This window comes from Scyliorhinus torazame, chromosome 19 (genome assembly GCF_047496885.1).
Source record: "Scyliorhinus torazame isolate Kashiwa2021f chromosome 19, sScyTor2.1, whole genome shotgun sequence".
Lineage (NCBI taxonomy): Eukaryota > Metazoa > Chordata > Chondrichthyes > Carcharhiniformes > Scyliorhinidae > Scyliorhinus > Scyliorhinus torazame.
Genome location: NC_092725.1, coordinates 41,953,237 through 41,971,942, shown reverse-complemented (window position 1 = coordinate 41,971,942; position 18,706 = coordinate 41,953,237). Strand labels below are relative to the sequence as shown.

General features: G+C 48.3%; 1 protein-coding gene across 1 annotated transcript in view; it reads left to right on the top strand.

Annotated features, from left to right (window-relative positions):
* The window catches only part of LOC140396662 (cytidine and dCMP deaminase domain-containing protein 1-like), a 209,376-nt gene that overhangs the window by 169,060 nt on the left and 21,610 nt on the right, over positions 1–18,706 (top strand). Inside the window, exons 10-12 of the mRNA XM_072485457.1 lie at positions 4,325–4,798; positions 6,567–6,616; positions 6,766–6,935. Coding sequence (XP_072341558.1) covers positions 4,325–4,798; positions 6,567–6,616; positions 6,766–6,935 — 694 coding nt within the window. The remainder of the gene's footprint in view (positions 1–4,324; positions 4,799–6,566; positions 6,617–6,765; positions 6,936–18,706) is intronic.

The window sequence follows — 18,706 nt, the reverse complement described above, 5'->3', positions numbered from 1 at the left end:
AAACCGGCCCCGCTACCTACCCATGACGGCCCCAAAGGCCGACGATAGTCAGGGCGTGATCGATAAATCGGGTAAATCCACGAAAGCGCCACAAATCGTGGCCACTGGCAGGAGCTCTTCTTGATGCGGCCGCCCACTCGCATACACCACTGGAAGTTGCTCATGTGATATTAATAACTCTTTCAGGTCAGTTTGTTTTTCTTCTGGAAGTTAGCTCAACAATTTATCCCAATTTTTAAGAACATTCTCGTTTGCCAATTTAATTTGAGGAATGTCAAATTCAAAGTAATCTGGATTTGGTTATTCACTTTGAGTCAGAATCATTAAAACATCCTCCTTTTGCTCTCCTTCCCTTTCAATGTACCTTTGAAGCATATTCACATGACACACTCGGTGAGTTTTCCTTCTATCTGGCATTATTCATAATTCACCTCACCTAATTTCCTTTCAACCTGATAAGGTCCACAAAACCTTGCTTTTAAAGGTTCACCTACCACTGGTAATAATACTAAAACTTTATCTCCACTGGCAAAACTACAAACTTTCGCTTTCTTGTCCACTACCCGTTTCATCACATATTCTGCAACTTTTAAATGTTGTCTAGCCAATTCCCCTGCTCTATTTAATAATTTCCTAAAATTTGACACGTAATCCAATGATGTAAGTTCCGACTGCTCACTCACCAATTTTTAGGATCCATGTTTCTCATCTTGGTGGATGCGCACTCAAAGTGTTGGAGGTCCACATAATGGCGTCCATCACCTCCCGTCCAACCATCGAGCAGTTGCGCACCTCTCTTTCAGCCCACAGCATACCGGAGGCACTCATTATCGTCAATGGGGCCTAATTTACAAGTGAGGAGTTTGCTGCATTCACAAAAGCAAATGGCATTCACTATGTCCGCACCGCTCCTTGTCACCGGCACCAAACGGACAGTGCAGGCGGTGAAGCAGGATTTTTAAAAATTCACAGGTTCGATGGATACCAGGCTGGCACGATTCCTAATCTCGTATCGAACCAGCCTCATGCTGTGACTGAGGTGGCCCCGGCCAAAATGTTGATCTGTCGCAGGCTCCGGACTCAGTTGAGCTTATTGCTCCCGACACTGGTGCCAAAGTGTGACGTACACAAGATTTACAAGGGCATTGCCCGACGTGGCATCGTCTTCTTCGACATTTCGACAAAGCGGTCTATGCCAGTGACTTTGGCAAAGGTCCTCGCTGGCTCCCGGGGCTTATTGTTCATCAGTCCGGTCCTGTTTCATACTGTGGTTCCTTGGGAGAAGTCCGTCCTGGTCCATCTTGGTTACCTCATGCCACTGAGATGCCTGATGCCTTGTTGTCTGATTTCCATATGTTTGCAGAGGCCTCTGAAGTCTCTGACTTGGACGTCTTCATTCTGCCACCTTCAGATGGTTTTCCGCCCAGTCGTTTCAATTGCAAGCGTCGTTCCCCTACGAGGTACACGCCAGTCGACCCAGTCCCACTGCCTGATGGGGAGATGCTGCAGTCAAAGCATCTTAATCCTCCACAGCCAACCTCTGGGGCTCTGCCAGTTTCTTCTGCTCCTTCAGCATCAACAGTATTTTTGACTTTGGCTTCTTCTTCGTCTTCTCCTCATCTTCATCGTCCTCATCGTTCCCCTTGGGGAACGGTGCAGGGCAGAGGGATGCAATAACCTGCATGGGACACATGGAGCGGGGACAATTGTTTTTCCCGTGTGGCTCGAGAAGTATGAGCTCCCCTGCTAACTACAGGGCTGCTAACCATGCTTGTATAAAAATTTGGTCAGTCAGGAGCCGACCGACACAGAAAGAGGACCCAGTGAGTTATAACCGGGCCTCAAGTAATTAGTTGTTCTTACAAATAAACGTCTTCTTTTGTTAACTCGTCAGACCCGCTTCACCGTTATCAAACAAACCTAGACACAGGGCTTTTCTTTATTGAGAGTTAATTGACTTTGTTGAATCTGAAAACTCCACTCCACGCGTAGTGTCCCAGCTGTCCCCATCTTTACTATCTTGAGTAAACTAGCCAATTTAAAAATGCTAATTAAACCAATAAACAAAATGATAGCTCCGAAGGGGCACTGTAACTGAGGAAAAGAATTAAAGAAACCTTGACCAAATTAAATTATTATGTCGTTTTGTTGGGTTAGGAAAGACTCTAGCCCCAGTGGTGCCCAACAGCTGCGGAAGTGTTCCTTATTTATATGCTCTTAAAGTACCTGGGCAGCACGGTAGCACATGTGGTTAGCACTGTGGCTTCACAGCACCAGGGTCCCAGGTTCGATTCCCCGCTGGGTCACTGTCTGTGCGGAGTCTGTACATTCTCCCCATGTCTGCGTGGGTTTCCTCCAGGTTCTTCGTTTTCCTCCCACAGTCCAAAGATGTGCAGGTTAGGTGGATTGGCAATGATAAATTTCCCTTAGTGACCAAAACGGTTAGGAGGGGTTATTGGGTGACAGGGATAGAGTGGAAGTGAGGTCTTAAGTGGGTCGGTGCAGACTCAATGGGCCGAATGGCCTCCTTCTGCACTGTATGTTCTATGGTCTATGTTAAACAATGCGCATCCTGCAAGTGGGTTATGGAGGGCGAGGGGGCGGCATGGAAGAGGATGGAGATGGCGTCCTGTAAAGGAACGAGCCTGGGGGCGTTGGTGACGGCACCGCTGCCGCTCTCGCCGACAAAGTATACCACGAGCCCGGTGGTGGCGGCAACGCTAAGGATCTGGGGCCAGTGGAGACGGCACCGGGGTGCAATGGGAGCATCGGTGCGGTCCCCAATCAGGGAACCAATGGTTTGTCCCGGGGAAGATGGACGGGGGGTTCCAGAGCTGGCATCGGGCGGGGTTTGGAAGAATGGGGGACCTGTTCATCGACGGGACGTTTGCGAGCCAAGGGGCACTGGAGGAGAAGTTCGAGTTGCCCCCGGGAAATGCCTTTAGATATATGCAGGTGAGGGCTTTTGTGAGGCGACAGGTGAGGGAATTCCCGTTGCTCCCGGCACAAGAAGTTCAAGATAGGGTGATCTCGGGTGTATGGGTCGGGGAGGGCAAGGTGTCGGAAATACACCAGGAGTTGAAAGAAGAGGGGGAAGCGCTGGTAAAAGAGTTGAAGGGTAAATGGGAGGAGGAGCTAGGGGAGGAGATCGAGGAAGGTCTATGGGCTGATGCCCTAGGTAGGGTTAATTCCTCCTCCTCGTGTGCCAGGCTCAGCCTGATACAATTTAAGGTGGTCCACAGAGCGCACTTGACGGGGGCGAGGTTGAGTAGGTTCTTTGGGGTAGAGGACAGATGTGGAAGGTGCTCAGGGAGCCCGGCGAACCATGTCCATATGTTTTGGTCATGCCCGGCACTGGAGGGGTTCTGGAGAGGAGTGGCGGGAGCAATATCTCAGGTGGTGAAAGTCCGGGTCAAGCCAAGCTGGGGGCTAGCAATATTTGGAGTAGTGGACGAACCGGGAGTGCAGGAGGCGAAAGAGGCCGGCATTCTGGCCTTTGCGTCCCTAGTAGCCCGGCGAAGGATCTTGCTAATGTGGAAGGAGGCGAAGCTCCCCAGCCTGGAGGCCTGGATAAATGATATGGCCGGGTTCATAAAGTTGGAGAGGATTAAGTTCGCCTTGAGAGGGTCTGTGCAGGGGTTCTACAGGTGGTGGCAACCGTTCCTAGACTATCTCGCGGAGCGTTAGAGGAAGGTCGGTCAGCAGCAGCAGCAACCTTGTGGGGGGGGGAACGTTCTGGGAGGGGAGGGGGCGGGATAGGGGGGACTGCCTGGGAGGGTGGATGAGCAAGAGATAAAATGAAGGGTTGGGGAAACTGGCACGTACGGGTGAGGGCCAGTGTACAAAGCTGTGTAAATATATTATTTTGCCATGTATATATCTTATTCTGCGCGATTTCTCGTTTTTCTTTTGTTACGAGAGGGGGGTTTATTGTTTGTAAGGGAGAAAAATTGTGTTAAAAAACTTTAATAAATATATATTTTTTTAAAAACAATGTGCATCCTAACAATATAATTAACAGACCATTGACAGTTTGCTCAGTTTTATTTGACAATTTTGACATGAATGTCTGGATTCCATTTCCAGAAACCAATCAACTAATTTCCCCATCCCATCCAGTTTAATGTCCTGTTTCCATAACAGTCTCTTGAAATGACACATCAGGAATTACCTGCAGATATTAGATAGTGATTCTGGAGTGGGATATCATTGTGTTACTCACATGCTGTCATCATATGGTGGAGTGATGGTCAGCTGAATCCAACATTTGCCTTATGAAAGTTAGAACTTAATTTTAATATTGAGGTGGTTTCTTCCCCAACAGGAGGTGTTCTTCAAATTTATTATTGGCCGAATCTCGAACAAGCTGACAATGCTGAAAATGCTTTTGTTAATCGGTTATTTTGTGGAGCTGAAGTCGGTGCAGAAATGTATATACCAGTACTGGACTTGGATACTTTCCAAGAAAGAATTTTACCGAAAATCAGATCAAAACCTTCAGGAACGAGCAGAAAATGGGAATCAATTTTTGATTCAAAATATCAGGATGCCATTCTGAAAGCTCTGGGTTTGTCATATATAAAAGGGGATTACAAAGAAACCTGCAAAAAGGAAGTGGAAACTGCTTCTGAGTGCCTCAGCAAAATGCAAATCTCTGAGGGGAACTTTGAAAAAAGATTTGATAGAAACATCGAATGTCAGCCGAATTTGGGAAAATGTAATTCCAATCGGGATGCAGAGACGGAGAAGAGGGATTCACATGCCTTACAACTGTGCTTCCTACTGGCTGCAAGAACAGGTAAGAAAATTAACCCCAGCACGATGCCCATTGGGACCAGTACAGAACGCTGTCCTGGTGGGATCACCTCGCCATGTTGTTACGTAATTCCTTGCTTGCTACAGATGTAATGGCTGATCCCGGTGGGAGAGGGTCTCTTCTCCACCTTATAACCTGGAACATGAGGGGATGAATGGACCAGTGAAGCGGGCGAGGATCTTTGCACATTTGAAGTGTCTAGCCCAGGTGTTTCCCGACAGGAAACCCACTTGCGGGTGAAGGACCAGATGTGGCGTTGCAAAAATTGGGTGGGACAAGTCTTTCACTCAGGCTTTAATGGTAGGGTCAAAGGCAATACTAATCCACAAAAAAGTACTATTTCCCCCCTCGCAGATTATGGATGACCCCAATGCTCGCTATGATATTTTCTGGTTCACTGACGAACACTTCGGTTATTTTATGCCCCCAGTTGGAATGATCTGAGCTTCATAAACTCCCTGGTGAAACAGTTCTCAGTCTGGAAGATTGTAGATAAACCTCCGAAATCAGAGGGCCTGCTCTAACCAAATGGGTACAGTCCCATAGCGAGCGCGTTTAGCCGTATGTTTCCCGGCATTCGCAGCGCCGAGAAACACCCCGCAATGTAACGCCCATCCGGTTACATATGAGGCCTCAGCCGGGAACCCACGCCCGAGTATGCACTCAGCACCATTTACGGCACACAGGAATTATAGAATCATCGAATTTACAGTGCTGAAGGAGGCCATTCGGCCTATCGAGTCTGCACTGACCCTTGGAAGGAGCACCCTACCCAAGCCAACACCTCCAACCTATTCCCACACCTCCACCCTACTCCTGTAACCCCAACTTACCTTTTTTGGACACTAAGGCAATTTAGCATGGCCAATCCACCTAAACTGCACACCTTTGGACTGTGGGAGGAAACCGGAGCACCCGGAGGAAACCCGCGCAGACACGGGGAGAACATGCAGACTCCACACAGATAGTGAGCCAAGCCGGGAATCGAATCCGGAACCCTGGAGCTGTGAAGCAACTGTGCTAACCACTGTGCTACCGTGCCACCCACTCCTCTTTTACAGAACTCCTCAGCGCAGCAAGAGATCAGGAGGCCAATGTTACCCCCGAACCTGTCCCCAAGCCCGATACACACTACAACTCATCCCAGTGCCCCTGCACCAATCCACAGTGCACCCCACCCCAGCCCAATCACCGCCATGCGGAAATGCCAGGTTGACACCTTGGCAGTGCCCTTGCCAGCTGATAGTGCCACATAGGCAGTGCCAGGCTGGCACCCAGGTGGCACTGCCAGAATGCCTAGCTGGCAGTGCCAGGGTGCCAACCTGCCCAGTGGGCAAGCACCTGGGGGCCTGCAATCCCCTGGGAACCCCCCACGAGTGCAGTTCCTTCTGGCCCCCATTTCTGGAAACAAGCACTGAACGGTGCTCGCCCGAGGTCCCCAAGGCAAAGGGATAGATCCCAATACCTTGGTTACCTCAGGGAACTGCATATTACAGTGAGCTGAGCTCTCGTGCTCTAATATGCAGATTAGCCAAAAGGTGATCTCGCCCACAAAGGGCGGGCTTCACATCGCAACATCTTGCGAGATCGTGTTAGATCTCACGAGGCGTGGAGAGCAACGTTGCGGCTCACCTTTTCAGGTGCAGCGTGGCCGATAGATTGCGCCTGTAATCTCTTGAACCATCATGCTGGAGCTCTGAAATTATAGTCACAATTCCTGTTCAATGATTGATATATTTCTGATTTTCAGATAGTCCTGAGCATGGAGTCGGGGCACTGATTTACCAGGATGGTTGCTTTGTAAGTATTGTATCGACATTTATACAGATTCACTTCATTTTGAAGTTGAAACTTTTCCCTACAGACTTTAATTCCACACCACTCGATTGTTGCTAACACATTGCAACAGGTTTGGCTGCACTGATAAAACAATCCTGATCACTCCACAGGTGGGAATAGGCTACAACGGTTTTCCAAGAGGGAATCGCCTTGGACAATATCTTCATAATTATCCAGAGTCGAAGGAAGACGGTGCTCAGTCACAGAAAAAGGCCTCTGGAGCACAGCAACAGAGTACAAGTTGCATCATCTGTGCTGAGGCCAATGCTCTTTACTTCAGGTAAATGGTGGATGAATTTAACAAGAATCCTATGGCTTTCCCCGTACAGAGAGGGACAGCAGAGCGATTTCCAACAACAACTTGTATTTCTCTAGCACCATCTACAACATAAAACATCCCGAGTGCTTCACAGGAATATTGTCAAACAAAATATGACACTGTGCAACATTAGGATAGGTGACTGGATTGGGTTACAAAGAACCTAATTAAAGAGGATAAAGAGGGAGAAAGTTGGAGAGGTTCAGGAACGGAATTCCAGAGCTAAGGGCCCAGACAGCTGAAAGTACAGACTCCAGTGGTGGGACAAAAGTACTCAGGCCTTTCAAGCAGAATTGTAGGAATGCAGAGTCCTTGGAGAGTTGTAAGGATGCAGAATATTACTGAGATAGGAATGGATCTAGGCAGAGGGGGATTTGAAAAAAAACTTGAGGTGTTTTGACGCAAAGAGCCAATGTACGTAAATGAGAAAAGGGATAGGAGGTGAACAGCATTCAGAGAAAGAGACAGCAGAATTGTGGACCAGCTGAATCTTACAGAGGGTGACAGATGAGAGACCAGGCCGGAGTGCATCGGAATAATTACAGCAATAAAGGCAGGGGAATGGCACAAAGTCATAGAACATAGAAAAATACAGCACAGAACAGGCCCTTCGGCCCACGATGTTGTGCAGAACCTTTGTCCTAGATTAATCACAGATTATCATAGAATTTACAGTGCAGAAGGAGGCCATTTTGCTCTGCAATTTCATCTCTTGCTTCCCATAGAATCCTTGGATATATCCCGTCAGGCCCGGGTACTTGTCTATCCTTAAGTTTTTCAAAATGCCCAACACATCTTCCTTCCTAACAAGTATTTCCTCGAGCTTACCAATCTGTTTCACACTGTCCTCTCCAACAATATGGCCTCTCTCATTTGTAAATACTGAAGAAAAGTACTCGTTCAAGACCTCTCCTATCTCTTCAGACTCAATACACAATCTCCCGCTACTGCCCTTGATTGGACCTACCCTCGCTCTAGTCATTCTCATATTTCTCACATATGTGTAAAGGTCCTTGGGGTTTCCTAAATCCTACCCGCCAAAGATTGTTCATGCTCTCTCTTAGCTCTCCGAATCCCTTTCTTCAGTTCCCTCCTGGCTATCTTGTATCCCTCCAATGCCCTGTCTGAATCTTGTTTCCTCAGCCTTACATAAGTCTCCTTCTTCCTCTTAACAAGACATTCAACCTCTCTTGTCAACCATGGTTCCCTCACTCAACCATCTCTTCCCTGCCTGACAGGGACATACATATCAAGGACACGTAGTATCTGTTCCTTGAACAAGTTCCACATTTCACTTGTGTCCTTCCCTGACAGCCTATGTTCCCAACTTATGCACTTCAATTCTTGTCTGACAACATCGTATTTACCCTTTCCTCAATTGTAAACCTTGCCCTGTTGCACGCACCTATCCCTCTCCATTACTAAAGTGAAAGTCACAGAATTGTGGTCACTATCTCCAAAATGCTCCCCCACTAACAAATCTATCACTTGCCCTGGTTCATTACCAAATACAATATGGCCTCCCCTCTGGTCGGACAATCTACGTACTGTGTTAGAAAAGCTTCCTGGACACACTGCACAATCACCCCATCCAAACTATTTGATCTAAAGAGTTTCCACTCAATGTTTGGGAAGTTGAAAACACCCATGACTACTACCCTGTGACTTCTGCACCTTTCCAAAATCTGTTTCCCAATCTGTTGCTCCACATCTCTGCTACTATTGGGGGGCCTGTAGAAAACTCCCAACAAGGTGTCTGCTCCTTTCCTATTTCTGACTTCAACCCATACTACCTCAGTAGGCAGATACTCGTCGAACTGCCTTTCTGCAGCTGTTATACTATCTCTAATCAACAATGCCACCCCCACCTCTTTTACCACCCTCCCTAATCGTATTGAAACATCTATAACCAGGGACCTCCAACAACCATTTCTGCCCCTCTTCTATCCAAGTTTCCGTGATGGCCACCACATCGTAGTCCCAAGTACCGATCCATGCCTTAACTTCACCCACCTTATCACCTTATTCCTGATGCTTCTTGTGTTGAAGTATACACACTTCAACCCATCTCTGTGCCTGCAAGTACTCTCCTTTGTCAGTGTTCCCTTCCCCACTGCCTCACTACACGCTTTGGCGTCCTGAATATCGACTACCTTAGTTGCTGGACTACAAATCCGGTTCCCATTCCCCTGCCAAATTAGTTTAAACCCTCCCGCAGAGTACTAGAAACCCTCCCTCCCAGGATGTTGGTGCCCCTCTGGTTCAGATGCAACCCGTCCTGCTTGTACAGGTCACACCTTCCCCAGAATGCGCTCCAATTATCCAAATACCTGAAGCCCTCCCTCCTACACCATTCCTGCAGCCACGTGTTCAACTGCACTCTCCCTATTCCTAGCCTCGCTCTCACGTGGCACCGGCAACAAACCAGAGATGACAACACGGTCTGTCCTGACTTTTAACTTCCAGCCTAACTCCCTAAACTCGTTTATTACCTCCACACCCCTTTTCGTACCTACGTCGTTGGTACCAATGTGCACCACGACTTCTGGCTGCTCACCCTCCCCCTTAAGGATCCTGAAGACACGATCCGAGACATCCCTGGCCCTGGCACCCGGGAGGCAACATACCTTCCGGGAGTCTCGCCCGCGACCACAGAATCTCCTATCTATTCCCCTAATCATTGAATCTCCTATTGCTATTGCTTTTCTATTCTCCCCCCTTCCCTTCTGAGCCCCAGAGCCAGACTCAGTGCCAGAGAGCTGGCCGCTAGGGCCTTCCCCCGGTAGGTCATCCCCCCCAACAGCGTCCAAAACGGTATACTTGTTTTGAAGGGGAACGGCCACGAGGGATCCCTGCACTGTCTGCCTGTTTGATTTCTTTCCCCTGACTGTAACCCAGCTACTCTTGTCCTGTACCTTGGGTGTGGTTACCTCCCTGTAACTCTTCTCTATCACCCCCTCTGCCTCCCAATGATCCAAAGTTCATCTAGCTCCAGCTCCAGTTCCCTGACACGGTCTCCGAGGAGCTGAAGTTGGGTGCACTTCCCGCAGGTATAGTCAGCGGGGACACCGGTGGTATCCCTCACCACCCACATCCTACAGGAGGAACATGCAACTGGCCTAGCCTCCATCCCCTCTTACCTCACAGAATATCGCTGCCCTGTGGACCAACTGGACCTCCGCCCTCCGACTCTGCTCCCAGTCAGCAGCACTCTCTATAAACTCCCGGCTCCCTTCACGCTTTTTGTGGAAATGTAGGAAATGAAATGAAAGAAGCACCTTACTCCCTCCTCACCGAACTCCCTCAGTCACCAAACTCTCACTATAGCACTCAAATGTACCAAATTCAGCACTCCCTCAGTCACCAAACTCTCACTATAGTACTCAAATGCACCAAATTCAGCACTCAGTGCAAAAAAAAAACGTTTTTTTTTTTTTAATGGAAAAAATTGGTTTTATTTTCCATGATAAATAATTTAATGTTAAAGTACAAATCACACAACAATCAACTAGAACTTTTCCCTGTAATCTTTTGTTGGAGAATTGTGTACTCAACAAAGTGAGAAATAGCTGCGTTAAGGTGGAACGTTTTTCTTTTTTAAACCATTGATAGCTAGAGGCATTGTCAAGTGCCCCAAAGTCAGATAAAAGGGTAAAATCCTTCTATTTAGCTCAACTTATTTTCATCAGAACCTCAAGAAGTGCACCCGTTAAAGGTACCCCCGTGATACTATTGTTTCCCACATCAGGAATCCTCTGCGTGGCAGTATAACTTTACAATGGGGATGTGGATTATTATTCTGTCTTGAACCTGAACCCGCTAGGGCTGGACAGATTCTGTGTAAATTCATTTCTTAGTATCCTTAGAAACAGCAAATATGACAGACTTCAATGTCATCAATTTGGGCTGAATCCAAACACAGGGTTCATGAAGCTCATATTGTGAGTTGGTGCAGATATCATGGGCGGAATTACCTCTTTCTGTGCCATAACAATTCTGTGATAGTTATATAGTGTTGGGAGAGGTGAGAGAGAAACACAGACATCTGAATTGCTGGTTAGCACAGATGCCTACGGCGCTGAGGACCCAGGTCTGATCCCGGCCCCGGCCCCGGGTCACTGTCTGTGTGGTGTTTGCACATTCTCCCCGTGTCTGCACGGGTCTCACCTCCACATCCCAAAGATGTGGAGGATCGGTGAATTGGCCACGTAAGTTGCCCCTTAATTGGAGAAAAATAATTGGGTACTCTAAATTGTAGCACTGTGTAGAGGAACATAAATATCTGGATTGTAGGACTGGGAAAGGTTAAAGAGTAACACAAATATCTGGATTGTAGGACTTGGGGGAGGTTATAGAGGAACACGGATATATGGATCGTAGAAATAGGAGAGGTTAGATAGAAACACAAATATTTGGATTGCAAATATCGGAGTTTGGATTGCAAATATCTGGATTGTAGTATTGGGGGAGTTGATAGAGGAACACAGATATTTTATTTAAACCTTGTATATATACCTCTTTATACCTAAATCCATCTCTTCTCCACTCTCTGACCGGATCTTGCTGGTCACACATGTGACTCCAGACCTACAACAATGTGTGTGACTCTGAAATGGCCTCGCGAGCCACTCAGTTCAAGGGTAATTCAATGCAGGCCCTTCCAGCAATGTCGACATCTCATGAAAGATTACATTTTTATAAAGTAACAACCTTCTACAAGATGAACTGCAGCAATTCACCAAGCCTCTTCCAAGGACACCTTCCAAACATGCAATCACTAGAAGGACATGGCAGCAGATACCTGGGAACACAACCGCCTGGAGGTTCTCCTCCAAGTCACTCACCATCCTGACTTGGAAATATATCGCCGTTCCTTCACTGTCGCTGGGTCAAAATTCTGGAATTCAGAATCACAGAATCAGGATCACAGAATAATACAGTACAGAAGAGGTCCTACAGCCCGTCGAGTCTGTACTGACACATGAAAAACACCTGCCTACCTAATCCCATTTGTCAGCACTTGGCCCATAGCCTTGAATGTTACGACATGCCAAGTGCTCATCCAGGTACATTCTGAAGAATGTGAGGCAACATCCAGATTGTCACCACCCTCGGGGTAAAAAAGCGTTTCCTTAAATCCTCCTGCCCCTGACCTTGAACTTGTGTCCCCTCGTAACTGACCCTTCAACTAAGGGGAACAGCTGCTCCTTATAATCCTCCCTAATGGCACTGTGGGTGAAACTACACCTCAGGAACTGCAGTGGTTCAAGAAGGCAGCTCACCACCACCTTTTGAAGGGCAATAAATGGCATAGCCAGTAATGCCCACATCACTTGAAAGAGCAATTTGTTTTTGCCAACTTCCAAGCTATTGGAACTGTTTCTGAATCCAAGGAATTTGGGGAGATCATAGCCAGTACATCCATTATCTCTGCAGGTATCTATCTCTCTCAAGGGTACAGGTCTTTAGGTTCCGGGTAGTGATCAGATTTTAATCCATTAATTTGCTGGCATTTTCTCTGCTGGTATTAATTTCATTAATTTCCTCACTTTTTAGCCCTGAGGCTACCGTCTATTTCTGGTATTGAACTAGTGTCTTCTATTTTGAAGACAGACGCAAAATATTTATTCAATACCTCTCTCATAGAGCCTCATAGCATTGAAGGAGACATGGTAGCACTGTGTAGAGGAACATCGTGCCTGCACCAGCCATCGAGCACCTATTTACTCCAATCCCATTTTCAGACACTCCGTAACCTTGTATGGCGTTCCAAGTGCTCATCTAAATGCCTCTTAAATGTTGTGAGCGTTCCCACTTTTACCACCCTTTCAGGCAATGAGTTCCAGATTCGCACCACCCTCTGAGTGAAAAAGCTTTTCCTCAAATCCCCTCGAAATCTCCTGCCCCTTGTCATAAATTATTGCCCCAGTTATCGATCCCTCTATGAAGGGAAAACCACAGGATGGTAGGAGGTACAGAGAACCAGAGGGACATTGGGTTACATGTCCATGGGTCCCTGAAGGCAGCAGGACCAGTAGGTGAGGTGGTTAAGAAGGCATGTGGGATACTTGCCTTTATTCGCCAAGGTAAATATAAGAGCACGGAGGTTATGATAGAGTTGTATAAAACGCTGGTTAGGCCTTCAATCTCTTTGAAAAATGCCCTTGGCAGGAAAATCGGCCAGGCATTGGAAAATAAACACAAATCGTGGCAACACATTCATTTTAACTGCCTGTACCCGACCCGCCAGTGACAGAGGGAGACCATCCACATCGCCAGATCAGCTTTCACTCTCCCCACCAAACTAGAAATGTTGTACCTGCGGAGCCCCCCCCCCCCCCACTCCCGGGCAACCTGCACCCCTAGGTATCTAAAGTGAGTCCCTGCCCGATGGAATGGCAGAATGGCAGCCCCCCAACCCCTGCCCCACCCCCGGCCGAGACACCACAAAATACTCACTCTTGTCTAGATTTAGTTTGTACCCCGAGAAAGACCCAAACACCTGAAGCAGCTCCAATATTCCCCCTATTGACACACTTGGTTCCGACATGTATAACAGCACGTCATCGGCATATAAGAACACCCTATGCTTTGTGTCCGTCTCCCCCACGCACTATTCCTTTCCATACCCCCGAACTTCTTAATGCGATGGCCAACGGTACAATCGCGAGTGCAAACAGCAGGGGGAACATAGGACATCCCTGCCTCGTCCCACTGTGGAGAGAAAAGTATCTCGAGCTGATGTTATTTGTGTGGATGCTCGCCCTTGGCTCCTTATATAGTAGCTTTACACAGTCCACAAATCTTGGTCCAATCCCAAGCTGCTCCTGAACTGCCATCAAGTGTCCCCATTCTACCCGGTCAAACGCCTTCTCAGCGCCCAATGCCACAACCACCTGTTTCCTTCCCCTCCGCCGATGCCATAACCACCACATTTGAAAAGAGCTGCCTCCCTCTCACGAACCCCATCTGATCTTCACCTATCACTTTCGGGAGGCACTCCTCCAGCCTACCCGCCAGTACCTTCGCCAATACTTTTGCATCCACGTTTAAAAGTGAGATGGATCTATATGACCCACACTCTGTCGGGTCCTTATCTTTTTTAAGCAACAGGGAAATCGATGCCTGCCCCAAGGTTTGTGGTAACACCCACTTCCCTATCGCCTCTTCAAACATCCCCACCATCCGGCCCTGCCACCTTCCCCGACTGCATCCTCCCAATCGTATCTTTTATCTCCTGCTCCACTATCGCTCCTTCTAATGTAGCCCTGTCCCCCTCCCCTAACCTCAGGTACTCCAACCCATCTAGAAATTCCTGCATCTCCCGGTCTCCTCCAGGTGGCGCTGACCTCGACAACCTCTCATAGAATTCCTCAAAGACCTTGTTAATCAGATCCTGAGCCACCACCAACTTCGCTGCCCTGTCCCTCACCTGAACAATTTCCCTTACCGCTGCCTCCCTCCGAAGCTGACCTGCTAACATACCTTATTTCCATGCTCGTAAACTGAAGCCCTTGCTCGCCCCAGTTGGTGCCCCGCCTTCCTGGTAGATAGTCGTTCAAAGCTCGCCTGTAGTTCCTTCCTCTTTTCAAACTTCGCTGGGTCCCCATCTTCTGCATAACTCCTATCTATCTCCAACATCTCATCTATTACCCTCTGCCACTCCAACCTCTCCTCTTTGTCCACCCAGGCCTTAAACGAGATCACCTCACCACCGCCTTTAGAGCCTCCCAGACAACTGCCTTCGAACACCTCACCCGAACAGTTGAAACCTACATATTCCTCAATTACCTTTTCAATTTTGTCACAGCACCCTTGGTCCCCCAACAGTCCCACATCTAATTTCCACCCCGGCCTCTGAGCTACACCTTCTCCAGTACCATATCCACCCAATGCGGAGCATGATCTGATACTGCAATTGCCGAGTATTCCAACCCCTTAACCCCAGCCAGCAAAGCCTTCCCCACCACAAAAAAGTCGGTTTGCGAGTATACCTTATGGACCTTATGAGAAAAACGAGTACTCCCGCTCCCTCGGGTGCAGAAACCTCCAAGGGTCCACCCCTCCCATTTCCACCATTAGCACAGCCAACACCTGCCCCCCCTGATGGGACCAGCGAGCGCAGCCGTGACCTGTCCAATCTTGGCTCCTGCACCAAGTTCCAGTCCCACCCCACTATCAGTTTGGGTGTGTCCAAATCGGGGATGGCCCCAAACATCTTCGCGAATCCCACATCAAAGAACAAAGAAAATTAAAGCACAGGAACAGGCCCTACGGCCCTCCAAGCCTGCGCCGACCCAGATCCTCTATCTAAAACTGTTGCCTATTTTCTAAGGATCTGTATCCCTCTGCTCCCTGCCCATTCATGTATTTGTCTAGATACATCTTAAATGATGCTATCGTGCCCGCCTCTACCACCTCCACCGCAATGCGTTCCAGGCACCCACCACCCTCTGCGTAAAGAACTTTCCATGTATATCTCCCTTAAACTTTTCCCCTCTCACCTTTTCCCCTCTCACATTATAAATTATGACTGAAAAGCAATTTGAGAGATAGTGAAAGGTATAGTATAACTGTGGGTTTTGCCTTTCTTTCTTACATTTTCATACAGTCAACAGAGTAACTGTAATAATGGTGAAATTGGTGGCACAATACTGATTCTCTAAAGATAATTAGTCACAGAGCAATCAATTGATGTTAGGGAAATGGCTACATTTACAAAACAATTCAACTCTGTAGCTGATACAACCTTGCTATTCTGACTTCACTGGCACCAACCCACAATATACCAATAGCTCAGGAAAAATGTAGATTGAATTGTTGATCTGAATTTTTTGAGGAATGTTACAGAAATTCAGCACAGCCTTAACTCAAGAACTGGATTATTTCCTCTTATCCCAGAAACAGTCATACAAATTGCGTTGGACATTCTGAATTTACAGTCTATCCAGGGTGCACTGAGGATGAAGTAGAGATTTGTAAAACATTTCTTTAAGCAATCACTGGCTTACAAATTGGGATTTAATTCCCAGACTTTGCAAGAATAATAAAATGGGCAATTTTTGCATCAATTCCAGTTTTTAGTTTCTTACATTTATAACAATGAGGCTCAGGACCCTCAAGCCTCTGATATATCAACACATCTTGTCATCAGAAATTGGGACCGTATACACTTATCAGTGCTATTCACCTCCCCTCCAGCCCCCCTGTCACAATCACATATCTACCTCCCTGATTTGCAACCACATTCTCCATCTGGAAACGTACTCTTTTGCTGACCATTACCGCTCCTCCTCGAGCCCTTCCATCAAATCCAGAGTGAAACACCTGACTAACCCAGCCCTCTTTAAGTCTCACCTGGTCCTTCACCCTCAAGTGGGTCTCCTGCAGCATTGTTATATCGGTTTTCAAACTTTTAAGATGCGCAAGCACCCTTGATCTCTTGACCGGACGTCCTAACCCCCTCACGTTTCATGTGACTATCCTAACTAGGGTCTCTTCCCCACCGCCCCCCCCCCCCCCCCCCCCCCCCCCCCCGCACCCTTCTTATTCACCATCGTCATACTGCCCCATGAGCCTGACCCGTCCTTTTCCATTATTTTTTTTTAATAAACATTTTATTGAGGTATTTCTTTTTGGTATTATAACAACAACACAATAAGCAATGTACATGAAACTATAAACATAGAGCAAAAGCCGTCTCCCTTTCTTACAGGTCCCACCTTTATTAACCCCCTACTCTACGCTAAACTAACCCCCCCCCCCCTTCTCCTGACGATTAATTTTCCATGAAGAAGTCGACGAACGGTTGCCACCTCCGGTGAACTCTAACAGTGACCCTCTCAAGGCGAACTTGATTTTCTCCAAACAGAGAAAGCTAGCCATGTCCGATAGCCAGGTCTCCGACTTTGGGGGCTTTGAGTCCCTCCATGCTAATAGTATCCGTCTCCGGGCTACCAGGGAAGCAAAGGCCAGGACGCCTGCCTCTTTCTCCTCCTGGATTCCTGGGTCTTCCAACACCCCGAAAATCGCCACCCCTGAACTCAACGCCAGCCTTGTTTTCAACACCGTGTACATGACGTCCACAAACCCCTGCCAAAACCCCCTAATCTTCGGACTTGCCCAGAACATGTGGACATAGTTCGCTGGTCCTCCAGCACATTTTGCACACCTGTCTTTCACCCCAAAGAATCTGCTCATCCGGGCCACTGTCATGTGAGCCCGGTGAACGACCTTAAATTACATCAGGCTGAGCCTGGCACATGTTGCAGAAGAGTTGAATCTACTCAACACGTCCGCCCATAGACCATCCTCTATCTCTCCTCCCACTTGCGCTTCAGCTCCTCGGTCTGCGTCTCCTCTGACCCCATAAGTTACTTGTAAATGTCTGAGACGCTCCCTTCTCCTACCCACCTCTGGAAACTACCCTGTCCTGAATCCCCCTTAGCGGTAGGAACGGGAAGGTTGACACCTGTTTACGTAGGAAGTCCCGCACCTGCAGATACCTGAATTTGTTTCCCCTCGCCAACCCAAACTTCTCCTCCAGCACCCTCATACTCGGAAAGCTCCCCTCGATGAACATACCCCCATCCTCTCAATCCCTGCTCTCCGCCATATCCGGAACCCCCATCCATACTTCCCGGGGCAAACCGGTGATTATTACAGATTGGGGACCAGACCGATGCTCCCTCTACTCCCATATGTCTCCTCCATTGCCCCCAGACTCTCAGGGCCGCCACCACCATGGGGTTGGGGGAGTACCGAGCCGGCGGGAACGGCAGAGGCGCAGTTACCAATATCCCCAAACTGGTGCCCTTGCATGAAATCGCCTCCATACGCTCCCATGCCGACCCCTCCACCACCCACCTCCTAATCATGGCTATATTCGCCACCCGGTAATAGTTACTAAAATTTGGCAGCGCAGCCCGCCCTCTCCCCGACTCTGCTCAAGCATTACCTTCCTTACCCACGGGGTCTTGCCCGCCCAAACAAAGCCAGAGATCACTTTGTTGACCCGTTTAAAAAAGGACCGCGGAATAAAGATGGGGAGACATTGAAACACGAACAGGAATCTCGGGAGGACCGTCATCTTCACCATCTGCACCCTCCCAGCTAATGACAACGGGAGCGTGTCCCATCTCCGAAAATCATCCCTCCTTTGGTCTACAAGCCAGGCCAGATTTAATTTATGCAGCCAGTCCCATTCTCGCGCCAAGTGAATGCCGAGATACCTAAAGTTTCCCCCTACTAATCTAAACGGCAGCTCCCCCAATCGCGTCTCCTGTCCCCTCGCCTGGACTGCAAACATCTCACTTTTCCCCATATTTAGCTTATACCCTGAAAACCGGCCAAATTCCCCTAGAATCCTCATGATTTCTTTCATTCCCTCTCATGGGTCCTATACATACAGAAGCAGGTCATCTGCATAGAGCAAGACTCTGTGCTCCACCCCCCCCCCCCCCCCCCGCCCCCCTCCGCCAGACCAGCCCCTTCCAGCCCCTTGAGGCTTTCAGAGCAATTGCCAACGGCTCGATAGCTAGCGCAAACAACAGTGGGGAGAGGGGACATCCCAGTCTCGTCCCCGGGTGCAGTCTAAAATAGTCCTATGTTGTCCTATTCGTCCGGACACTTGCCACAGGAGCCTGATACAGCAAACTGACCTGGTCAATAAAGCCCTACCCATATCCGAACCGTCCCAGTACCTCCCACAGATAATTCCATTCTACCCGATC